The following is a 22742-nucleotide window of genomic DNA, read 5'->3' as shown; positions in this document are numbered from 1 at the left end:
TGGGCAACCCGCAGTCAGAGAATGGGTGGGGCTGGTAAGTAGTAAATCATCACTGAGGAGCTGTATTGCTCAGCAGAGGTGTGTGTGGTGTGGGGTAAGAGCACTGAGCAGCATAGCACAGGGCAGTGCAGCACACTATTGGAGAGCTGGTACTCAAGACTGCAGGAGAGCTGGAGCTGGCACTTGGGATTACCGGAGTTCACGAATCAGGGAACAGAGTTGAAAGTTCAGGAGTTTGGCAGGGAGCCTTTTTGGATTGCATTATTTTAAAGGAACAAAAGCCTTTGCTCATGTCAAAAGAGTTCAGCTGAGATATATAGGTAAGCCTGCAATGCGATCTATATCTGTAGTGCTTTGTTGTGAATTGTTTCATGTATACAATTGTTTCTGAGGTGTGGAATAAGTGTGGTACCAGTAGTTGTTTGAAGCAGTGAGAGAATTTGTAAATAGATTTGTAAAGTTCATTGGTTCAGTTAACAGTGGCTTATAATTACAAACCTGAGTAAATAATTATTCTGGTACTAGAAAATAGCAAAGGATTGATGTTAATTAAAAGGACTAGTAAAAAAAAAAAAAAAAATATATATATATATATATATATATATATATATATATATATATATATATATATATATATATATATACATATGTATGTATGTATGTATGTATGTATGATACTGACATACAGTTTGTCTTGTGAAATGATAGGGATTTTAAATTGTAGATTCAATTTAGATACAATAGGAGGTATTTGTGTAGACCATTGTACTATAAATATGTATTTTTGTATTTCTATGAATGTATGGGTATGCCATAACAGTTATATGCTGATGTGCGCAGTGGCAGTCTGACTCAGGAATGTGAATGCATGTGTTAAGGGAGTTAATTGATCTAAAATTGTTACTAAGACTCTCTCTCTCTCTCTCTCTCTCTATATATATATATATATATATATATATATATATATATATAAATGAGAGTAAAATGAATAAAAACATCTTTCATGACATGTCACATTATTTTCAAAAAGACATTTTGAATCCTGCGTGTTAAGCATTCTCTTTATAAATATATTGGTACTAGATGCTCCTATGATACAGGTTCATTCAATGCTGAATAACTATTAGAATTAACTAAATGGGTGCAAAGAATATGCCTTTGAAGCATCTTTTGAGGGAGCAGCAAGCATAGGAATGATAGTGTAGCTCAAATTGAATAAACGTCTCTCAACTAACTAGAAAATAAAAGTAGTGTTCCCTATGTATTTCATTATTGCTGTAGAAAAGAAACAGTGTGTGTGTGTGTGTGTGTGTGTCCGGGGGGAATGTGACAAAGTCTGACTGATTTCTTCTGCATCGCTGTGGGCTCCAGAGTTTTTAATAAGTTTCCCCACCCTGATTAACATGCCAAGCAGCACATGGCCCCCCTCAGAAATGGGCTGAAAGGAACATTGCTGGAAGCAAAACAGTTTGTGGAGGCAAACTTTGCAAGACATCATTACCTCAGCTTAACAAAGAAAAGCCCCAAAATGAGGGCTGTCATGTGACAGTTGGGATCTTTGTCCTGTGCTGTGGTGGTGTGGAGAATGAAAGGCTGCCTGTGCTGGCTGTCTCAGTGTATGGGACCCACACAATCACATTGGCTCAAGCTGCCTCGCTTTTCCTTCCTCTTCACATTTTTTTGCTGGTTTATCTGTGGATTTCTTCCCATTACGTTTCCTGTTAACAACTGCAATTAGGGCAAACCCTGTTCAAGTCAATTAAATTGAGAGCTTTCAAGTATGAGTTTAACCACTCAGGACATTATAGCCAGCCACCCACCACTACTTCTGCTGCAAACTATAAGCAGGACCCCAAGAAAGCAGGGAAATAACTATTTGCAGGTTTGCAACCTTTGATGTTTTTTAAAATGTTTCACAGAGTTCGGTGTTACAGTTTCTGTCATCATTTAAGCGATAGTTTTTCTGATTTGACTAACTGGTTTGCTCAGAAGGGATATTCACGCCACAGAATGCCTTTGCATTTGGGCACAAAGAAAGCTGTGCAGACAGATGCTCTCTAGAGCTAAGAGCTTAAGAATGTGCGACATGGATTTTGCATGCATAATGCATCTGCACCTCTGCAAATGATCTCATTAGCTGCAATGGTAGGACTTTTTCCTGTTAACCCTGTGCTGTTTCTCCCTTTGTCTGGAAGGAAAGTGCAAGTGCACGGTAATCAAACGGGATTGATTTATTCAAGATTCCCATGGATGTTTGTGGGGGTGGGGGGTGGAGTCCTGGCTTATCACAATTTCTGTGTTTGAAATGAGGAGAAGGTTTAGTACTTTTAATGTCACTAGGCATTTGTTCATTGTGATTTCAAAATTGCGAGCAGTAAACAGCATAACCCTTTGTGTTTTTCAAGGTATAGGATAAATGCATTCTTCCCCACACTGCCTTTTCCAGCTCAACTACACTGCTGAAGGCACTAGCTGAAACACTTTGTCTGCTTACTTTATATCAGTTCACCGTTTTGAAGTTATGGATTAACAACTTTGGATCAGAATTTAGCCCACCTCCCTGTAGTTCAAAACAAAGGCTCCATATGGTTACAGGTGGTTTCCTGTTCAAACGTTTATTTATTTAGTTACTGTTAAATAGCAGTGGATAATGCCACAGTAGTTTTTCAAATATATCAGCTATGCCAAACATTTCCAGCAGGATTTGGTATTTATTTCTTTAGGGTTACACTTTCAATATAAATCTCAGCTTAAATAATAGCCAGGATGGTGCTGCATGGTCCTCTGGAAAGGATGATGTCATTAAGCTGTGTAAGTGCATCTGGTATTAGGAGTCACTTGGAGTGACCAGTGAAGCAACACAGATTGTTTCAGCTAGAGTCTAAGGCTGGAGGAGCTGCTTTCATTAACCAGAACAATACAGGATTAACCCCTTCTGTTCCACCAATTCAAGCTGGTCCGGGAGGAGGTTAATTAGTTAATAGCATTCCTCTACTGTTAACAGCAGCTGCAGTTTGTGTGGGGGCTCTTCAAATCAGTATACCAAACATAGCAGCAAAGTGTGTTGAATTACTACATACAGTGCGACATAATAAAAAGGGTCAATGACGAAAACGTTTAAAAAATACTTTAAATAGGAAGTCTGTTTGTTTTAGGTAAACACATTTTAAACTTTTACATTGAATTTCTCTTTTGCTTCTAACACAGAGCTCAAAGGTGTCAAACATTACCACCTTCTGCTGCAAATATTAGCATATTGGCAAGCATGTTCCAAGGAGGGAGGAAGTTTTCGTTCCTACAGCTACCTTTTTGAAAGGAGGGAGTATACATAAACTGGAGTCTAAACTGTAGAGGAATATAGTAAACCAACACCAAGGATGTATATATTTGAACATAAAATGGAGTGTAGTTATACTGGACATTTCAGCTTCAAATATATACAGCAGTCTGTGGTGGCTTGTTAAGTGGATTTATATTTAAGGATTTAGGCAATAAGAGGTCATGATCTGTACCCTGCTGTCTCCTAGTTGAATCCTTGAACCACTAGCACATACTGCATGTAAATGGCCCCAGTGATAGTTTTGTTGTTACAGTTGTAACTCCCAGCACCTTTTTGAATTATTTGTTGTAGAGGCTACACTGCTCTCCAGTGACACCTGCTGGCTTAGATGGGTAAAAGCAGTTGCAAACTACCCCCAAACCCATTGCTCAGTTCTTTGTCCTCTGCACTGAATCATATAATCTGCCCACTGCTGTGCTTGAAATATAATGATGGCAAGTATATGAAAAACTAAATGTTAAAGGCATGCTACTCTATCTGATGTACTTACCATGGTTGTCAGCTTTCTCTGTGACCGCTTTTTGCATACAATACACTTTGATCATATAAAAATGTCATTGCTGACTCTTTAAAAGTCTAAACGGCTCCACAAATTCACTTTCACAGAGGTTTGGCAGTTGTTTTATGTTGATAAAGAGAGTGTATTAAATACAATACCTACAGCTAACTAGCACCTGCCTTGACATTTAACATTCTGTCTACCAGGCTGTGTGAGGTACAGCAGGGGGGGTATAATTGGGGACAGTGCTGAAGAGTATGCAGTTCCAATTTTGTGAGCACAGGTGGTTAACCCCTATGCAGTAGTACCTGCCTTGACTTGTAATTTACTGCACTGCTCACTTGACCTTCACATTTTAAATTGCTGTGAGTCAAGGGAGGCACGTTGTAAAACTTGCTTTGGATACCCATGGTGTCCTCCTTTTCTGTGATGATGCTAACTAGCCTGAATTCAGACCTGGTCACTTTGTAATTCTGAAATGTTTGCACAACCCAGCCTGTTGTTTGTTTCCCTCTGTAGCAACCCTCATTTTAAAATGCTGAAATGGCAGTATTAAAATGGTCTTACCCTTTTGGTACTTTGTTTAATACTTTAATACTAGATATATAGAGTCCTGCTGTTTGCGTGCAATATTTGTATCCTTTTTTTTTTTTTTTTAGCCCATCAGTTTTAGTGGGAATATATCAGGAGTGTTAAGTTAGGTTTGTTAATGTTGGCTGGCTGGCACACTAGTAATACCTGCACTCTGCTATTGCCCATCTTCCAGATCTGAAGATGATGGCTGAAGCTAGGTTCGCCAGCCTCCCCAGGAGCATGCACAGGAGCCGGCAGTGCTCGCTGGCTTCTTCCATGGATCTCCTGAGCAGCAGAACCGACACGGCAGAGCCACGCGCCAACGCCTACCAGGAGGTTTCCATCCACGGCACCCTGCCCAGGAAGAAGAAGGGCACAGCCCCTGTCCGCTCCTGTGACATGTACAGCCACACGGGCACGCTGCCGCACTCCAGGGTCAGGCCTCCGAAGTCCCCGCTGCTTCACGATGTGATTCAGGAGGACCCATTTGAAGATGCAAGGAAGTGTTTCAGGTAACTAATATTCACACCATAGGGAGGTGAGAATAGTAAAGCTAGAACCAAGGTATTCGGTCACACACATCTCGTAACATTGCATTAGGGTAGTCACATAAGCAGGAAACGTACATTAACTTTGTGTTCATAATTTCTCTTTTTTTTAGTATTGGAATCTATGAGGGAACTCATTTAAGCATGAGCTGTGGATGACATTTAAAAGTAGAGAACTTATAGTTCTGTCAGAATCGGTTGTTGTTTCATGCTTTAGTGTACAAAAAAAAAAAAAAAAACACACACACGCACACATTCTCAATCCCCACACGCAAAAAAGCTGCTGTGTATAATTTATGAATGAAAATATCAACTTCCCCTCAAATTATAACAGCAACTTGTCCATCAGTCAGCTATGTTTTTTTCAGAAACCTATAGCTTCAAAACTATTCAATCAGAATATGGAACACCTGGTTCACAATTGAATGTCTGTCTGCCAAAATTCTCTCTTCATAAATGCAAGTCAGTGGTGGTTCTGTTCTCTACAGTCATAGTACAGCTCAGAAATACAGCCTCCTCTGTTCAGTCTGTCTGTCTGTCTGTCTGCATTTCCCTTTTGAAGCTTGTTTCATTGTGACTCAACCCCAGGCACCCATCTGAAATAAACAGTTGAAGTGGCTGGCACGGTAAGCAGATTACTAGATAGGATCAGTTTGGACGAGTTAGCACTGGCCTCTCATTGCAGTTGACTTGATTTTTATCCTTCACAGTTTGGTCAAAAGTTCCCTGCAGCCTGCAGATGATACCAGAATAAACCTGGAACAGAAATGTTGTCTTTGCCAATTTCAATAGCGGTTGTGTAAACTTTACATTTGTGTGAGACAGTTAAGGTCTTCCGTAGTTGGATGGCCCTTTCTGAACATGTTGGTTCTCTTAATAAACTGAGAAAGAAATTATTATAAATGTCCTGATCTAAAATGTTATTGTTCCTTCTATTTGCAAACCCACCTTATGGATACTAAACTAGAGGCAGTGTTCTGTATCCTAACAGAGTTGCAACATATTGCTAATCGTATAAAAACAAATCTTGAACTATGTTTAGTGTTGGCAAAATTTGAGTTGCCATAACGACGCAATGCAACTCTGTGTGACATGAGATTATACTGTGGTGTCCAGACTAGCAGGGTTTTTTATCAATCACTTTGTGCTTGACGCTGAAGAGGACAGTCAGCTACTCTTTTCAAACACGCACAGAGCTCAGAATATGACGAACAGGCGAGAAAACGGAGCAATCTCGAGAAATAAGAACAGGACAGCTGGGTTTTATTCTGAGGCCTACAGGTGCCCATCTGAGACCTATAGCAGCCAAAGGCAAGCTTCGTCTACTCCAGCCTTGAAACAGAGGTAACTATAGCGAATTTGAAACCGAGGTAACTAGAGAAACTGAGATGCCAATGGTGTTTCCAAATGCACCTTTTAGACATGCTCTTCACTTGCAGTTGGGATTATCCATATGTTTTAGTCACAGAATGTTCTGGGTGATGAATGCAGTTGTGGTCAATTATACAACTAGATAGCTACCTCTTGGTTTAATCAACTCAACTTATTTATAGCTAGACTGTAAGCATATTCTTTTTATATCTTGAGTGTTTTAGAGTGGATGGAGGTTTGATACATGCCCCCCTCCCATTCACAAATTGTTGGTTTCGCCTACAAAAGTTAGATGCGTACAAAACAATGCATTCTATCAAAACAGACCACGTTCTTCAAGCAGCTCATAGCTCCAGCTCTGAGAATAACATGTCTTCATTTTTAGACCAGAGGGAGTTTTACAGTAAAATATGTAAATTTGTTCTCAATAGTTTGTACCTGGACAAATAAAGGAATTCAAATTGGCAGATCTAGAGTTTTATGACAGTGGCAAGATTTATCTTGCAATATTGTCACACATCACCGTAACATGTTTAATAAACTTAAACACACTTGGCAGGGCACGCAGGTCATTGGATGAGCATGCAAAGGAACTCCTTGTTTGAAGAATATCTCAAGGGTGTTCTGTTAAAGCCTGTAGCCCGATCGATTTGGCTTACATCATGCGGCCCTATTTGGATGCAAGTTCAAGGAACAGATTTTCTTTTATGTTTCAGACACTCGGCTCTTCACAAAGCTGCAGTCAATTAAAAAACTGTTTATGGTTGAACTTGTAACATGCTGCTCGTAGTCATTGGAATGTAATGGAATGGGTAGTAGGAATGGGCTATCCAAACTTGACCTTTTAGTGAGTCTTCTCAGCACTGGGTCAAGATATATATATATATATATATATATATATATATATATATATATATATATATATATATATATTTTTTTTTTTTGCTGAAAAAGAATAGGAACACATTTTTTGTGATATTTATTCAATAAGGGGATATTGGCAATGCTGTGTTAATTAATTAAAAATATCATTAGAACTGTAGTAGTGCCATAACAATAGTACCATAAAAGCTGTTGTATGTACTCAATTATTTTTATCTGATCAGTTTTGTTGATGTAAAACTTTAAGAAACTAAAGGCTTATTTTAAAAGCATTTACTCCAGTATTTATTTACCTCTTATTTTTGGAAAGGAAACCCCCTATTAAGTTCACAAAACCAGGACCGAATAAACAACTAAGCAATGTAATTCAAGGATTCTCGGACAATCTCAAGTGGTTTATTTCTCATTTTGTAACATTAAATTTGTATTGTTTGCTCTTTTCAAAAGAATAGCAGTTCATTAAATACTCGAGACTCGAGGACTTGAAGTTTTATCTCTGAATGTCTTCTGCCTTATCCAGTGAAAGAACATTGCCCCTTGAGTGAAACATTGTGTCTCAGAACAAATTAATGTTCGTCATCACTGCTAACATTTCTATTGTGAACTGCTGACACTATATAGTTATTTCGATTTGAAACAGGTGATTTGGTGTAGCATGTAACTACAGCCCTATATCCAGTTATGGGTTATGCTTTTGTTGCTGAAATACTGAATGTTTTTATAAATAAAAACAGTGAGCTGTTTTTTGTTTCCACAATAAGGACTATGATGTAAAACTGTAGTGATTTGCATGTGATTTACGTTTCAAGGATGTCTTTACATAGGTCAGAAATGCACAAGCAGTTAATACACGGAGAACATAAACATGATGTGGGGAGAGTGTTCTAATATGGTGGCCAAGCTGCCATTCCTTAGTTAATAGAGCTTGCTCACTAGGCATACCTGCTTACAGTGTTTGGGTTCTACACATTGACGCAGACATGAGACCCATCATACAAGTTAATGGAGTATTCCCAAATTTCGCTCCAATATTATTTATTTTTTTCAAATCTTATTGATTTGGATTTTCTGACTAGCCTTTCGGATATTGCAGTACCTTAAGTATAGTATGAGGCCTTTTATAGTTGTCAATAGCAGACAATGTCCCTTCATACAAAATAATAATAATACTTGAATGCAGTCTATAGCTCTTTTCTGTATCATTATTCTTGAAAATTGGTCATAACCTGGCTTCAACCTTGTTTCTGTGAACAACATGTAAGGTGAAAAAGCAGGATATTGTTAAGCTCAATGTACAGAAAAGAGCTATCTTTGTCAAGGGCACTGTGTCAATTTTATGTTTTGGTTTTTCAATCCAGTTGGGACCAAAACAAATGCCTTATTGTCACTTTTATTTTGTCATTTCCTATGCAACTCCTATGAAACCCAGTAATAATATAGCCCACCAAATGCTTCTTGAATACTGAGTAAATGTGAACTACAGTCGAATACCCCTATCTCGTATCTTACACCCTAACAACATTGGTCATAGCTGCATAAACAGCAAGGCTCTTGTTGCTATGGATTTGTGCCTGCTGATTTGAAAAGGTCAATAATAATCCCTAGCCTTGGTATTTTTGTCACAAAATGGTTGGAAAATTCACACTATTATGTGATCTTTTCTCTCGTCTGGGTTGTCAAAATGTTGTTTCAGTGGTTATCTATCTCCTCTATTAGACGCTCCATTGAGGTAGGTTCACCGGAGCGTGTGATGCTGCTGTGCTGGGGTCAGCCTCTCTCTTTGGGTGATTTATGCTGCTTTTAATAACAGCTGCTGATACCTAACACCCTGTTCTGAAGTTTACTTTTTCTCGGGGTAGCGGGAAAGCAGCAGCTGCATAAAAACAATTCAAATCTCAGTGCACGCTTCAAGGTAAAGGGTTAAAAACTGAAGAAGAGAACGCGAAAGCTGCTGCTCACACACTGTTTTCAGATCAGTTCAGAAGGCTTGTCTCTCTTGGTCTTCCACTGTAGGAAGGGATTCTAAAACTTGACAAATAAATGATAAATTTCAAAGTTAAATTATCAGTATTAATCAAGGCCTTTACTTCAGAAATTCAATTGGCTTTCATTATTTTAGTACTACTCAAAGTGGGCCTACGTTTACTTGTGATGTAACATGAGCAGTTATAGTTTTCTTCAAAACAAATGGTGTAATTGGTAAGTTAAAACCACAAACTCCTTGACTCTCTTGATAGTCCATGTAATTGTTACAACAGCACAAAACAATAATTCCCCTGCAATTGGCAACTTATCTGTAATTATGCCATACATAATTAAAACTCAAATCCTGCCAGACGCAGAGCATTGTGGGCTGAAGGAAAGATGGTGAAAAGAGCTTGAATCTGGTTGTGAGATTTTTAGAGAAACATTTGGTAGCCAGGAACACAGGGAGGCAACCAAAAAAATCCAGTGGCCATGACTGTTGTAAGACATTTAGTAAATAATAATCTTTGTATTTTATTACCCATAACCCCAACTTAACCTTAAATTACTGATTATTAACAATTAGCGGGAAACCAGGATCATTTCTGTTTTGCCCTGTTTATATAAAGCAGGATCCTTTTATTATGAAAAAAGGAAATGTTTATTTTCACATGAATGCTATCTGCACACTATCTTGACCCTGTGGTTATACAATGTGTGCCCCTTCCCAGTCATAAATTGGGGGGTGCTCCTTTATTTCAGTTAGAAAACAGTTTTGAATTCATGTAAATCTTTCTAGAGATTGTTTAGTGCATCATATCCTGGAATCATTGTGATTTCCTGTCTTAAACTGCTCTGAGTTCTGATACATTTTCATTAATTGACTAAATGTTATAAACGAACTCAAGGTGTTTAAGAGCTCACAGTTAAATCTTCAAGGAGCTTAACTAAATATTTGCAGCAACCACACATAAATATATTTGGTATTCATCACACAACATATACTGTAATACAGGGGTGTTCAACTGAGCTGGACAATTGGTTATTTTAGGTAGGGAAAGTTATAGAGGTGGTGTCACCCGAGTGTTAAACATATTTTTTGAGCACATAAATACTGAAGCTTTTTAAAGTACTGTAGCCTGACGATAAAGTATCCACATGGTTCCAAAATTTCGCTTAAGTCAGGGGTCTTAAAGGGGGGTCTTAAATGACTACTGCAGGTAGGTATCACTTCCATTAGGTAAGCAACAACATGTCCAGGCTGTGTCAGGAGTTACCGTTTCCCATAGTGTGCCAACCTCGATCTCCCACAGACATGTTTCATTTGACATATTCTATCAGGATTCAGACATTTTGTTAACAATGCATTTTCCAGTTGGAAGAAAACAAGCTCCCATCCCCTGAAATCTGCAAGCTACATTTTAACAAATACTGTTGTACCCCTTAAATCTACTAAATGGCCTGAACCTTCATTGTTAGTGGTAGTTTGGTAGTTGATCTGTGTCTGTGTGTGTGTGTGTATATATATATATATATATAGATAGATAGATAGATAGATCTGATAACATTGTTGTAATGTAGTACAAGGTGTTGAATCACTTAGACTTGTGTTTTACAAACGCTTACTTTTGTAGAAAGGAAACCAAGTTATCAGAAACCTAATATTTTTATTGGAATGTGGAATACAAGAAACATGCACTCATGAAAACATTTTGAACCGCTGTCTTTCTTTTAATGGTGATTGTTTTGAACCAGCTGAAACAGCATGTCCAGGAACACCCCATGTCAAGGAGCGCCAGGTCAAAAGGGCCATGTTTTTCACCTTATTTCATGTTATCGGTTGCCTTATTTACAAAACTAAAAGAGGTTTGGCTAACATCAAATCTTGGCCGTTTTTTAAATGTAGATAATTGTAGATAATTTTATAAATATTTTAACATAAATGTAGTAAATTATATTGTAACATTTTCAATGTCTCATTTATGTGTAAAATAAAGTTTGTTATTCATGAATCTGTTACTGTATTGTAATTACTCAACTACTTTTTGTATATTTTGACAAAAAAGGGGGAAAAAAATGTCATTAACCACTTAATTATATCAATATCAAATGTAAAGGTAATCTACATACTCCTTTAAATAACACACATATTAAAGCTTTGTGATTAGGGCACCATTTGTTCAGAAACAAAATCCCTAACAAAACTATTGATTATCTCAACCCCCTAGCCCGTCTCATTCTCTGTTTCATCACGTAGCTTTCCCCTGTCTAAAGTTAACACATCTGCAAGCCTGCAGGTTGATGCTCTCTTTGTTTGCATTATAAAGTCTGAATTGAACCCGTTGAGCATCTCCCTCTGCTGGTGAATGAAAGCAATGCATCGGGAGTGCTGGTATATCAGTGTTTCTAATCTGCTGACCATTTCTCTAGTTTAACCTCTTTTATTAAAGATAACTGTCCATATAGCGAAGGTCTGTTGTCTTCCAGTTTCTTGTTCAGTTCTCAAAGATTGTCAGAGGCACCACTCACTGTAAAGTCGTGAAGCATCATTTGCTTATTTTGGTAACACAAGTGTCTAAAGTATATTTCCAAATGCTGCATGTTTTAAAATCTGTTGCCCTTTGCTGCCTTGCAATTCTTAAACATTTGTTTTTACAGTGCAGGCATTGCAGAAATGTTGTTGTTGATTTTAGCTGTGTGAGTGATAAGTTAAGGGATGTTTGCTGTTGGGCTTGTTGCATTGATTGGTAGAGTTGATAGTGTTGAATCCTGAGGGTCTTGTTTGTAGTCAGGATCTGGACTGAACAAGCCCTGACCTGAGGAAAGCCTGCTGCAATTCCTCGTCCTGCTGTGTCTACAGGAATTTACATAGTACTGTAGTGATAAAGAAAAGCTTTAACTGCAGCTTTGATTACTCAAGTGAGTGAGTTAAAAACAACACTATAAAACACATGCTTTGTTCAGTTGCCAAGGGGCTTTACAGGACACATTTTATTTTAAGGGGATTTCTTTTACATTTATCATTTTATAAATTGCCACCACTACAGTGTCAAAGCCTATTTCACAAACTATTTGGAAACTACACGACTTCATATCTTCAGGGTTATAACCCTTCATTCTAAATGTGTTGCTGTTAATATGGTACTGAGCTGTATTCTAGGTTTCTTACAATACAATTCCATTACAGGTGGTGCCCAGAAACCATTTCAAGATGTTTGACTTCATGTCTATAAATTGTTGGTGCTGATATGCCACTCCCTTTACATTATGCCCTAGTGGATAATTTACAGGTGGCATTGTTCCAGAGAGAAACATCACAAGGTGGATGGATTGTAAATGGCAACAAGTTCAAAGAAGAGCAATTAAACTCTCATACAAGGAGTGCTGGAGTAAATCAATCAATTGAGATTTAAAAGACTGAGGTTGGCAGAGGATTTAATAAAAAGCTGCCAGGCAACACTTTCCAGGAAGCGAGGGCTCTTGATTAACTGATAATCTTCCTGTCAGTGAGTGTCCTTGTTGGAACAATAATGCAAGTTGTCAGGGAATACAACTTTCAGCGATGTTGTTCTTATAAATTGATGTAATGTGCTGTCACTTGACTGTTACAGGGCACATTTTACCCATAATCCACTTATATGGTATCAATAGCAGGAACAGCAATCATCATCTTCAAAAAGAGCTGGGATTTAGATAAATATTTGTTGTGTTATTTAATATAAGTAAATACTTTACAAGATGGTCTCTATTTCAGTGTGGCACATTTCACTGTCTGCCACTGTATGGTGTCTGTAGTGAACCAAAATACATAGCAAAAAGAAATGCAACACAATGAACATTATTCATACCACGAGGTGTTGTGGAAAGGCAATGGAAACAGTGCATTTAAACCAATGTATCACTTTATCACTTAGTATAGTCAAAACTACCATGAAAATTGAACATTATTGCCCTGAAAACATCTTTTACCAAAAGAAAAGTCCGTCTCTCAACACCCTTCTAAACAAGAGCAGCAATCTCACAGCACTGCTCTGTCCTCTGTCTCAGGACTCACTAGCTGTGGGGAGCAGGGATAATCAGTACACACCAACGTTATCGTGTCCTGAATGAGCTATTCGTAACTTTCCCTCAAAAAACATTCAGCTTTACCACAGATCAAGTTTCAAAATGTGAGACCTTGCTTATTATATTCAACTCAAAACAGACTTCTTCTTTGCTAATAAAAATACCGGTCTGTCTTTTACATAATATTAAAACACATTTTAGTGGAACAGCATGGCTAAATTAAAAGACTGTATTTGTCTAGAATCACATGTTTCCTATTCCTACAGTCTACACTGGACCCTTATAAACTACTGAACAGTAACTAATGCATACTGTCAGTAAATCGACAAGAGATGCCGGAAACTTTTAAGTACGCCAATAGTTTGAGGGTTTAAATACACCAAGGTAGGAAACAGAGGGTGGAAAATAATAATATAATATAAAATATAATATAAAATGAAAAATTAAAGGGACATAACTTAAGTCTAAAAGTTCCAGAAATCAAAGCAACACCAACTTTAGCTTTAGAGGGAACTTCAAGCATTGCCAGCTGAACGTCACAAACAAACAGGCCCTTGTTTCCTTACAATGTACTTCCAAAACCCCCATCTCCGATTACTCATGTTCTCTACCTGTAATACAAACAATTCTGTCAGAGTCTTCAGGTCTGAAAGTTCCGCTCTACAGCTGTAGAGTCAGCTGGTCTAAACAAGTATGAGCAGCGATGATGACTGCTGTCAGCAGTTACCGTGGTGACTCAGAGGAGTCAGCTGTGTGTTATGATGATCAATGATTGCACATAATAAAACCCTGTTTTCGTAAAGGGTTAAGCAATTTATATGAAGCATGCATCTCGTTTGTTCCATAAAACTTAAAACGCTGTTAAACTAACCCAGGGGCTGACATAATTTTAAAGAAGCTCATAATATGAAATTCAGAAACAAGATATGAAGTACTGTTGGATACCCAAGAGAAAATCCATCTTCAGTTACTGTACAGTGTCTGTTTTGGGATGTGAAGATTTAACAAGCTGAAAAGTTGTCGGTGCCCAAATTGAATTCAGTTGAGTTCAATTGGACCACACATCCTGTAGAATATAAAGGAGGGTGTATGGCTTAGTCACGACTCAGACATCAAAGTATGGGGGAAGACTTGGACCCACATAAAGAAGGATGTGTTGTGACTTTTTTCCCTCATATCATTTTATGCACAAACTTGCATGGATCTTAATTTCTAGGAACAAAAAAGAACTACTAGAACGTTGCCCAGAACTTTTATTTATTTGCTTATTTATTTGACAACAAAATAATCCCTTTTGTGAAATCCGGTATTAAACTTTCAGTGTACCTGGCTGTAACCCTAAAACCCTATTCATGATTTAGTAGTGTAAGCAAATTCCAAAGAATAGAATACAGTCACTGAAAAACCGGCTTTTATTATTCAATAGAATAGAAAAAAAAAATTCAATAACTGCCTTGTGTCCCTTCATGAATGTACTGTACACAGTATGGTTATTATCCTGTGTTAATTCTTCTAAAACAACACTGTTCTTGCTGAATGTAAAGAATGAGTAACAAAAGCTCCTTATTGAATATGAGGATCGGTTTAAACCCTTTTGATTCAATTATCTAACAGATGTGACACTGTGTAGTTGAACTCTGAACTCAAGCCTGAGCCTTTGATTTGTGCTGTATGGTTAAGAGCTAGCATGCTACTGTTTTTCACAAGCTCAAGTAGAGAACTTTACACAGCGTGCACAGGATATTCCAGGAGGTCTCACTTGCTGTCCGGCAAACTGGGAATGCACAAGTGTTTGGTTGCCTAAATTGATATATCATATGGTGTCATTTTTTATTTTCAATTATACTAAAAGGAATTTGTCTTTTTTTAATCACAGGAACCAATACGCTATGGACCCAGGAATGGAATATGTTAAGGTAAGAATTTTTATTCACATATAGGAATTGCGGTATGTTTTTTTGTGTGTCAACAAGTGGTGGATTTTGTGCAAGTGACGCCAAACATAAGTGGATTTTACTTCACAAAACTGCATTTGTAGATAAAGAAAGATTCAAACTATTAAACAGAATGGAATTTTTTTTTAGTTTTTTTAGTTTTTTTTTTTCTAAATTATTAAAACGAGAGGTTTTTTTAGAAATACCATATCAAGCCATGTTTGCCTACAACACTGAACAATAAGACTGAATTAAAAACTGTGGTAGTTTCCAAAGGCCGACTTTCCTGACTTGTGTAGAGGTTGCTGCTGGTATTCACAAATATTCTTGTTTTCTCCAATTTAAGGCAGATTTCTGTGAGTTTGAAGTAAGGCTGTAAAACATGTAAATGAAAATTTTAAAAAATCACCGACATTCCAATATTTAACTAAAGTTTGAAGATTTTGCTTAGATTTTTACACATCTTCATTAGTAGAGTATCTTGACATGTTATGTATGCCACTGTAAACGTACAACTGAATTAGAAAACATACGATTTGAAAATTAATACAAACATTTAAAATACATTATAGAATATTTTGTATGAATATTATCCTATATATGACCATCAATGGTTTAAACTGTTCACACAAAGTAAGATTTACTGCATCAGATGTAGCCTCTGTAGAGCCCTGCGTGTTATTAGTTTGACTGCCTACTCATACAGTACTGGCAGGAATGAAGCTGGCGATTCCTTTATCTCCTATGAGGCCCTAGCAGAGATGTTCTGTTTTTTTTTCTCCTCAATACAAAGAAACCAAAACATTAGATTAATTTACAATCAACATCCTTTCTCAGATTACCAAAGTGCAAAACAGTGCATTGATGCTGATAGAGTAGAACAGTCATTCACTGAAGGTTACTGTTCACATCTCTGTTTAGGCTGCCTGGTTTTGTTCAATTCAACATGAGGCAATCTGTTCTTCCTCCCTGAAATTGTGAAACTAAGAAGTTGACTTGTAAATAAATATTGAAGGTGAATACTGAAGCACAACTGTCAATAAGGCCTTTTTTGACCAATGGCTACAAAGCTGAAAGTTGATGCCTGTTTCTCACACACTTGAAACTTGGCCAGGCAACCTGCGTGTTCTGTTCAAACAAACATTTTGACAAAATATCGTGTGTGTTATTTATGGAGTACATTTTAAAATCACAGCTGAAAATAAATACTTATGCTTTCATAAGGATCATTTTTTCATCAACGTTTCTTTTTTTTATTCATTCATACCTATATAACACAATGGTAGAATATGAAGTAATATTAAAAGAGACTAGAAGTCTTCATTGAAGACAATGAGAAAGACTTTTCATAACGGTTGTCAAATAATTTTCTTTTAGTGATGCCATTTGTTTTGATATTTCGAAATCAATGAATCAACTGACCTTATTTCGACATTCCCATTCACTCCATGTGGGATAATGGGGAAAGTTACTTTTCAGACACTAAGTTTATCACACTTTGGTTGTTCTTTTATTGAAGGAATAGTCACAATTTACAAAAAGCTTTCTAAAAAAATAATAACAAATTATCGGGTAACTCAAGCCTGACCTTGGCACTTAATGGCAAATGAATTGTGCTGAAAATCCAGAGTGGAAACAAATCTCATGTAATCTAGTTCAGTATTGATCACAAGGCTCTTGTGATGCACTTATTAATGTATGAGTTTATTTGATAGAAGTTGATAATAAACATGTTTAAATAGGGTGGATGTAACTTCCTAATGACAAGCCTTTCAATGCTGTTGTCCATCAGGATCCTGGGATGAGTGCATTGCAAGAGTATTTCATTAGCATGAGATAATCCGTCCCGTTTGTCAGAGATCTTTGCACACAGTCTCCGCTACTGAGGACCCTTGAGTTTCTCTATCTGACATACAAAGCACACAGCCTCAGAGGAGGGAGTGCAGCCTTGTGATCAGAGCACGAGACTGGTTTAACTTAATCTGCCGAAATATAGCCAAAATATAAAGCAATCTGGACAAATACTACTTCTCTGTGGGGTAAACTTCTGTTTTATGACAATGTAAACTGCATTCTCTTGTACTGATGTGTTTAGAGATTTTTATATATTTAAAATATATACAGAAATAGCCTAAATAAGTCATGGATATGTGTAAAGAATATATTCAGGAATATGTTCCATATATATTTTGTACAAATATTATGACACTAACTGTAACTGACTTTGCAGGTTACCTATTTGTGCATAACCACTATTTAATTTGGACTGTGGAAAAATAGTTCAAAACCCAGATGAGTTCAATCAATCCCAGTAGCTAGTGTTAATACAACATTTCCCAGGGTGGATTACAAACAATGAGCATTGCATTAACTAAACAAGGTCTGATTAAGTCCCTGAGCTATTCTTTAATCAGTACTATTACCAGAGTTATTCAAACCCTTCGCACTTTCCCAAACACATCTTAAAAATATTTAGTCCATAAATGTGTATTCCTGGAAGCTGGGCACATTACGTCACTGGATCAGACAAAAAGAATTGATGTCAAAGGCTTGGCCTTGGAACTGGGAGGCATGATGTCAGTGCTGAAACAAGTGCGGGAGGAAAGCTAACTAGCGAGAATACACTAAGCGATTGTTTAGGTTCCTGATAGCAAGAACTTCAGCAGCTTTGTTCTACCATTGAGTCAGTGGAGGTCATTGGAATAGCTCTGTTGTACTGAAATCACTTTCTCTAGAATATTAAAAGGGAATTGAGTGAGTCCCTTCACCTTGTTTAGAATGAGTAACTTGGTCTACATACGATTTAATGCACAGTAAGAGCGTGGCAATCGACAACTTTATTTCTGCATGCTGTATATACCCTATGGTAGTTCCAGTAAACTTATATAATACATATGTCATTTTTGTCTGTCACTTAGGCAAAATTCCCTTCTTATACAGCCTTGTCCTTTGCTTTTCACCAGTGCAAAGTTCCAGCATAACAAGAACTCCTAACATAACTAGTAGAACGCAAAGCTTACTTACTCTCTCCAAAGATAATTGACTTGGTGTACAGAAGAGTACAGAACGGAGAGTGATTGTGCGGTTTGTTCACTGATGTCGCGGCCAGCACATCTTAGAACAAAACAAACAAAACCATATTTAAAGTGACCTCCTGTTCTGTTTTTTGAACTGTGCGGGGGAAAGCTAGCTGCTCACTGTGAAATGATCCTTTTGAGAAAATGATTTTATTCAACCAGTGAAAACAATCCGGTCTGCTTCAAATGAAACCTCTAACAAGTCATGAAAGAGATTTATGAAAACAATAACGCTTTGTACAGCCTGGGAGATTTTCAGAGCTTTGGGGCAGTTAATGACCCCAGTGGCTGGCGCTGGAGCTTTTCACTGAAGCAGTAATATTCACATAACATATTACATGTCCTTATGTGGCTTGCAGGTTCAAACCCAGCCAGATAGGGAAAATGTACAGGCTCTGTACTAGGACTGGCTGACTTGCTGTACTCTCTGCTGACTTACTACTGTACTTCAAAAATACTACATGCCAGAAAACAAGTTTTTCCCAAGAACCCCCCCTCCATGATTTTGTTGTTTGATTTGGCAGACAAAAAAAAAACCTGAGTGATAATTCAAATGTAATTTCCATATACCTAGATATTAATCTAACAAACTGGTCATGAATTCATGATGAATAAAGTACTAATCCAAATGATCAGGCATATTAATATGGCATGTATTATGTTTGCAATAAAGGATATACTGCCTACTGTGAGAAATACAATCAGAGCAAAAACCTTTTTGTATAGCATGGGGCACAGTTTGAAAATGTTTTAATTTACCTGTATTTCTTAAAAGGAGAGAATTTCATGTTACAAAATGAGAAACAAAACAATTGTTTAATACTTGTTTAGTTCTAGGTTTGTAAAATGAACAGCTGTTTTTCTAATGGGATTTAATCAAAGACTAGAGTGAGTTGAGAATTCATACCTACAGCGCTGTGAAGAAAACAGAACCAGGGGAGTTCAAACTAGATGTAACATAAGTAATAGTTTCTCGGATTGAGTCTAAAAGACAGTACAAATGTTGCAGCTTTTTGCGAAGAGGCCAAGCTCTGACTACAGCTTCACTTCATAGAGTACAATTCCTTTTTAAAAAGGCAGCCATAGAGCACATCCTAAAACTATATTTTTCACAATTTTTGAGTAGAAATAGGAAAAACAGGTTACCTTACAGTATCCTGATTAATAGACTATATAGACTTTTTTTCTTGGGAGGAATGAAAAGTCAGTAAAGCAATGCTGGAACTAGTTAAGAACATAAGAAAGTTTACAAACGAGAGGAGGCCATTCGGCCCATCTTGCTCGTTTGGTTGTTAGTAGCTTATTGATCCCAAAATCTCATCAAGCAGCTTCTTGAAGGATCCCAGGGTGTCAGCTTCAACAACATTACTGGGGAGTTGATTCCAGACCCTCACAATTCTCTGTGTAAAAAAGTGTCTCCTATTTTCTGTTCTGAATGCCCCTTTTTCTAAACTCCATTTGTGACCCCTGGTCCTTGTTTCTTTTTTCAGGCTGAAAAAGTCCCTTGGGTCGACACTGTCAATACCTTTTAGAATTTTGAATGCTTGAATTAGGTCGCCACGTAGTCTTCTTTGTTCAAGACTGAACAGATTCAATTCTTTTAGCCTGTCTGCATATGACATGCCTTTTAAGCCCGGAATAATTCTGGTCGCTCTTCTTTGCACTCTTTCTAGAGCAGCAATATCTTTTTTATAGCGAGGTGACCAGAACTGAACACAATATTCAAGATGAGGTCTTACTAGTGCATTGTACAGTTTTAACATTACTTCCCTTGATTTAAATTCAACACTTTTCACAATGTATCCGAGCATCTTGTTAGCCTTTTTTATAGCTTCCCCACATTGTCTAGATGAAGACATTTCTGAGTCAAAAAAAACTCCTAGGTCTTTTTCATAGGTTCCTTCTCCAATTTCAATATCTCCCATATGATATTTATAATGTACATTTTTATTTCCTGCGTGCAGTACCTTACACTTTTCTCTATTAAATGTCATTTGCCATGTGTCTGCCCAGTTCTGAATCTTGTCTAGATCATTTTGAATGACCTTTGCTGCTGCAACAGTGTTTGCCACTCCTCCTACTTTTGTGTCGTCTGCAAATTTAACAAGTTTGCTTACTATACCAGAATCTAAATCATTAATGTAGATTAGGAATAGCAGAGGACCTAATACTGATCCCTGTGGTACACCGCTGGTTACCACACTCCATTCTGAGGTTTTTCCTCTAATCAGTACTTTCTGTTTTCTACATGTTAACCACTCCCTAATCCATGTACATGTGTTTCCTTGAATCCCAACTGCGTTCAGTTTGAGAATTAATCTTTTGTGCGGGACTTTGTCAAAAGCTTTCTGGAAATCTAAATAAACCATGTCATATGCTTTGCAATTATCCATTATCGATGTTGCATCCTCAAAAAAATCAAGCAAGTTAGTTAGGCACGATCTCCCTTTCCTAAAACCATGTTGACTGTCTCCCAGTACCCTGTTACCATATAGGTAATTTTCCATTTTGGATCTTATTATAGTTTCCATAAGTTTGCATATAATAGAAGTCAGGCTTACTGGTCTGTAGTTACCTGGTTCAGTTTTGTTTCCCTTTTTGTGGATCGGTATTACGTTTGCAATTTTCCAGTCTGTCGGTACCACCCCTGTGTCAAGAGACTGCTGCATGATCTTGGTTAGCGGTTTGTAAATGACTTCTTTCATTTATTTGAGTACTACTGGGAGGATCTCATCCGGCCCAGGGGATTTGTTTATTTTAAGAGCTCCTAGTCCCTTTAACACTTCTGCCTCAGTTATGCTAAAGTTATTTAAAACTGGATAGGAACTGGATGACATGTGGGGCATGTTGTCAGTATCTTCCTTTGTAAAAACTTGTGAAAAGTAATCATTTAACATATTTGCTATTTTTTTTTCTTCATCTACGATTTTGCCATTTGTATCTCTTAAACATTTAATCTCCTCTTTGAATGTTCTCTTGCTGTTGTAATATTGGAAAAACATTTTGGAATTGGTTTTAGCTCCCTTAGCAATGTTTATTTCTATTTCTCTCTTGGCCTTTCTAACTTCCTTTTTGACTTGCGTTTGCAGTTCTGTGTACTCTTTCTGCGTACTTTCTTTTTGGTCCTTTTTTAATGCTCTGTAAAGTGCCTTTTTTCGCTGAATATTTTTTTTAATTGATCTATTAAACCATTTTGGCAATTTAGTTTTACATTTAGATTTGTCTACTTTAGGGATATAATTGTTTTGCGCCTCTAGTACTACATTTTTGAAGAACAACCATCCTTCTTCTGTGGGTGTTTTCTCTATTTTACTCCAATCTACTTCTGTTAGTCTCTGTTTCATACCTTCATAGTTTGCTTTTCTAAAATTGTAAACCTTAGCTTTAGTCTTTACTTTTGGGGATTTAAAAAACACTTCAAATGAGACCATGTTGTGGTCTGAGTTTGCCAGTGGTTCTCTGACCTCTGTTTTAGTTATTCTATCTTCGTTATTTGAAAAGACTAAATCAAGGCATGCCTCCCCTCTAGTGGGTGCCTTCACAAATTGTGTTAGGAAGCAGTCATTTGTCATTTCCACCATTTCTATTTCATCCTTCGCGCTACCCACCGGGTTTTCCCATTTTATTTGGGGGAAGTTGAAATCCCCCATTAGTATGGCTTCTCCTTTGCTACACACATTTCTAATGTCATTGTATAACAGATTATTGTGCTCACCGTCTGAATCTGGCGGTCTATAGCATGCTCCTATTATTATGCCTTTTGAATTTTTGTCTGTTATTCTGACCCATATTGATTCGGTTTTATTTTCTTTGTCCAGGTTTAACACCTGGGCTTCAAGACTGTTTCTTATGTATAGCGCTACCCCTCCTCCTCTTCTGTCCTGCCTGTCTTTCCTATACAGTGTATACCCACAAATATTATATTCGTCCCCATCACTCTCAGATAACCACGTTTCTGTAACACCTATCACATCATAGTTACCTGTTAGTGCAGTAGCTTCAAGTTCTAGAATTTTGTTTCTGATACTTCTAGCATTTAGATAAATACATTTAATGGTTGTCTTACCTGAGTTGTTGTTCTTGTTTTGATGCGGTCTCCCTTCTGTTTTTTTGTTGATTTCTCCCCCCTTCCTTTCTAGTTGTTGATGATTTCAAGAAATCTCTATCACGTTCAGGCAACGCATCCAAAACCATCTTGATTGTAGTTCAGTATTGCTTGAAAACGCCATCTAGTTGCTTCTGCAGTTTCCAGAAAGTTGCTTTGTGTCCAGTGCCACTGCCTTTAATAAATGTCACTTCATAGGCAAGAGATCAAGCAAGCGTTAGCTGTGGTACTACTGCCCAGTAAGGACAGAGGAAAGGGGTAACGAGACCACTGTAAAGAACCTTGTTAGGGTTATTTTTACGTGCAACATGTGTGTTGTATGAAACGAGAAAATATGCTGGACTACAGTTCATAAGAAGCTAAATACAGTCTGAACCTGTCCT

The 22742-nt window shown here is 37.4% G+C and overlaps 1 protein-coding gene across 4 annotated transcripts in view; it reads left to right on the top strand.

Annotated features, from left to right (window-relative positions):
- LOC121330880 (breast cancer anti-estrogen resistance protein 3 homolog) overlaps positions 1-22742 on the top strand; it is a 100009-nt gene that overhangs the window by 52417 nt on the left and 24850 nt on the right. For 2 of the 4 annotated variants that reach the window (XM_041277783.1, XM_041277782.1), the window contains 2 exons: positions 4606-4924; positions 15120-15159. In XM_041277783.1, the coding sequence (XP_041133717.1) occupies positions 4606-4924; positions 15120-15159 (359 nt within the window). Of the gene's footprint in view, positions 1-91; positions 321-4605; positions 4925-6054; positions 6305-15119; positions 15160-22742 lie in introns of those variants that run through there. The other 2 variants (XM_041277784.1, XM_041277785.1) reach the window with 2 other exon arrangements.

Source organism: Polyodon spathula, chromosome 18 (genome assembly GCF_017654505.1).
Source record: "Polyodon spathula isolate WHYD16114869_AA chromosome 18, ASM1765450v1, whole genome shotgun sequence".
NCBI lineage: Eukaryota > Metazoa > Chordata > Actinopteri > Acipenseriformes > Polyodontidae > Polyodon > Polyodon spathula.
Note: the sequence above shows the minus strand (reverse complement) of the source record. Positions and strands in the feature narration are given on the sequence as shown.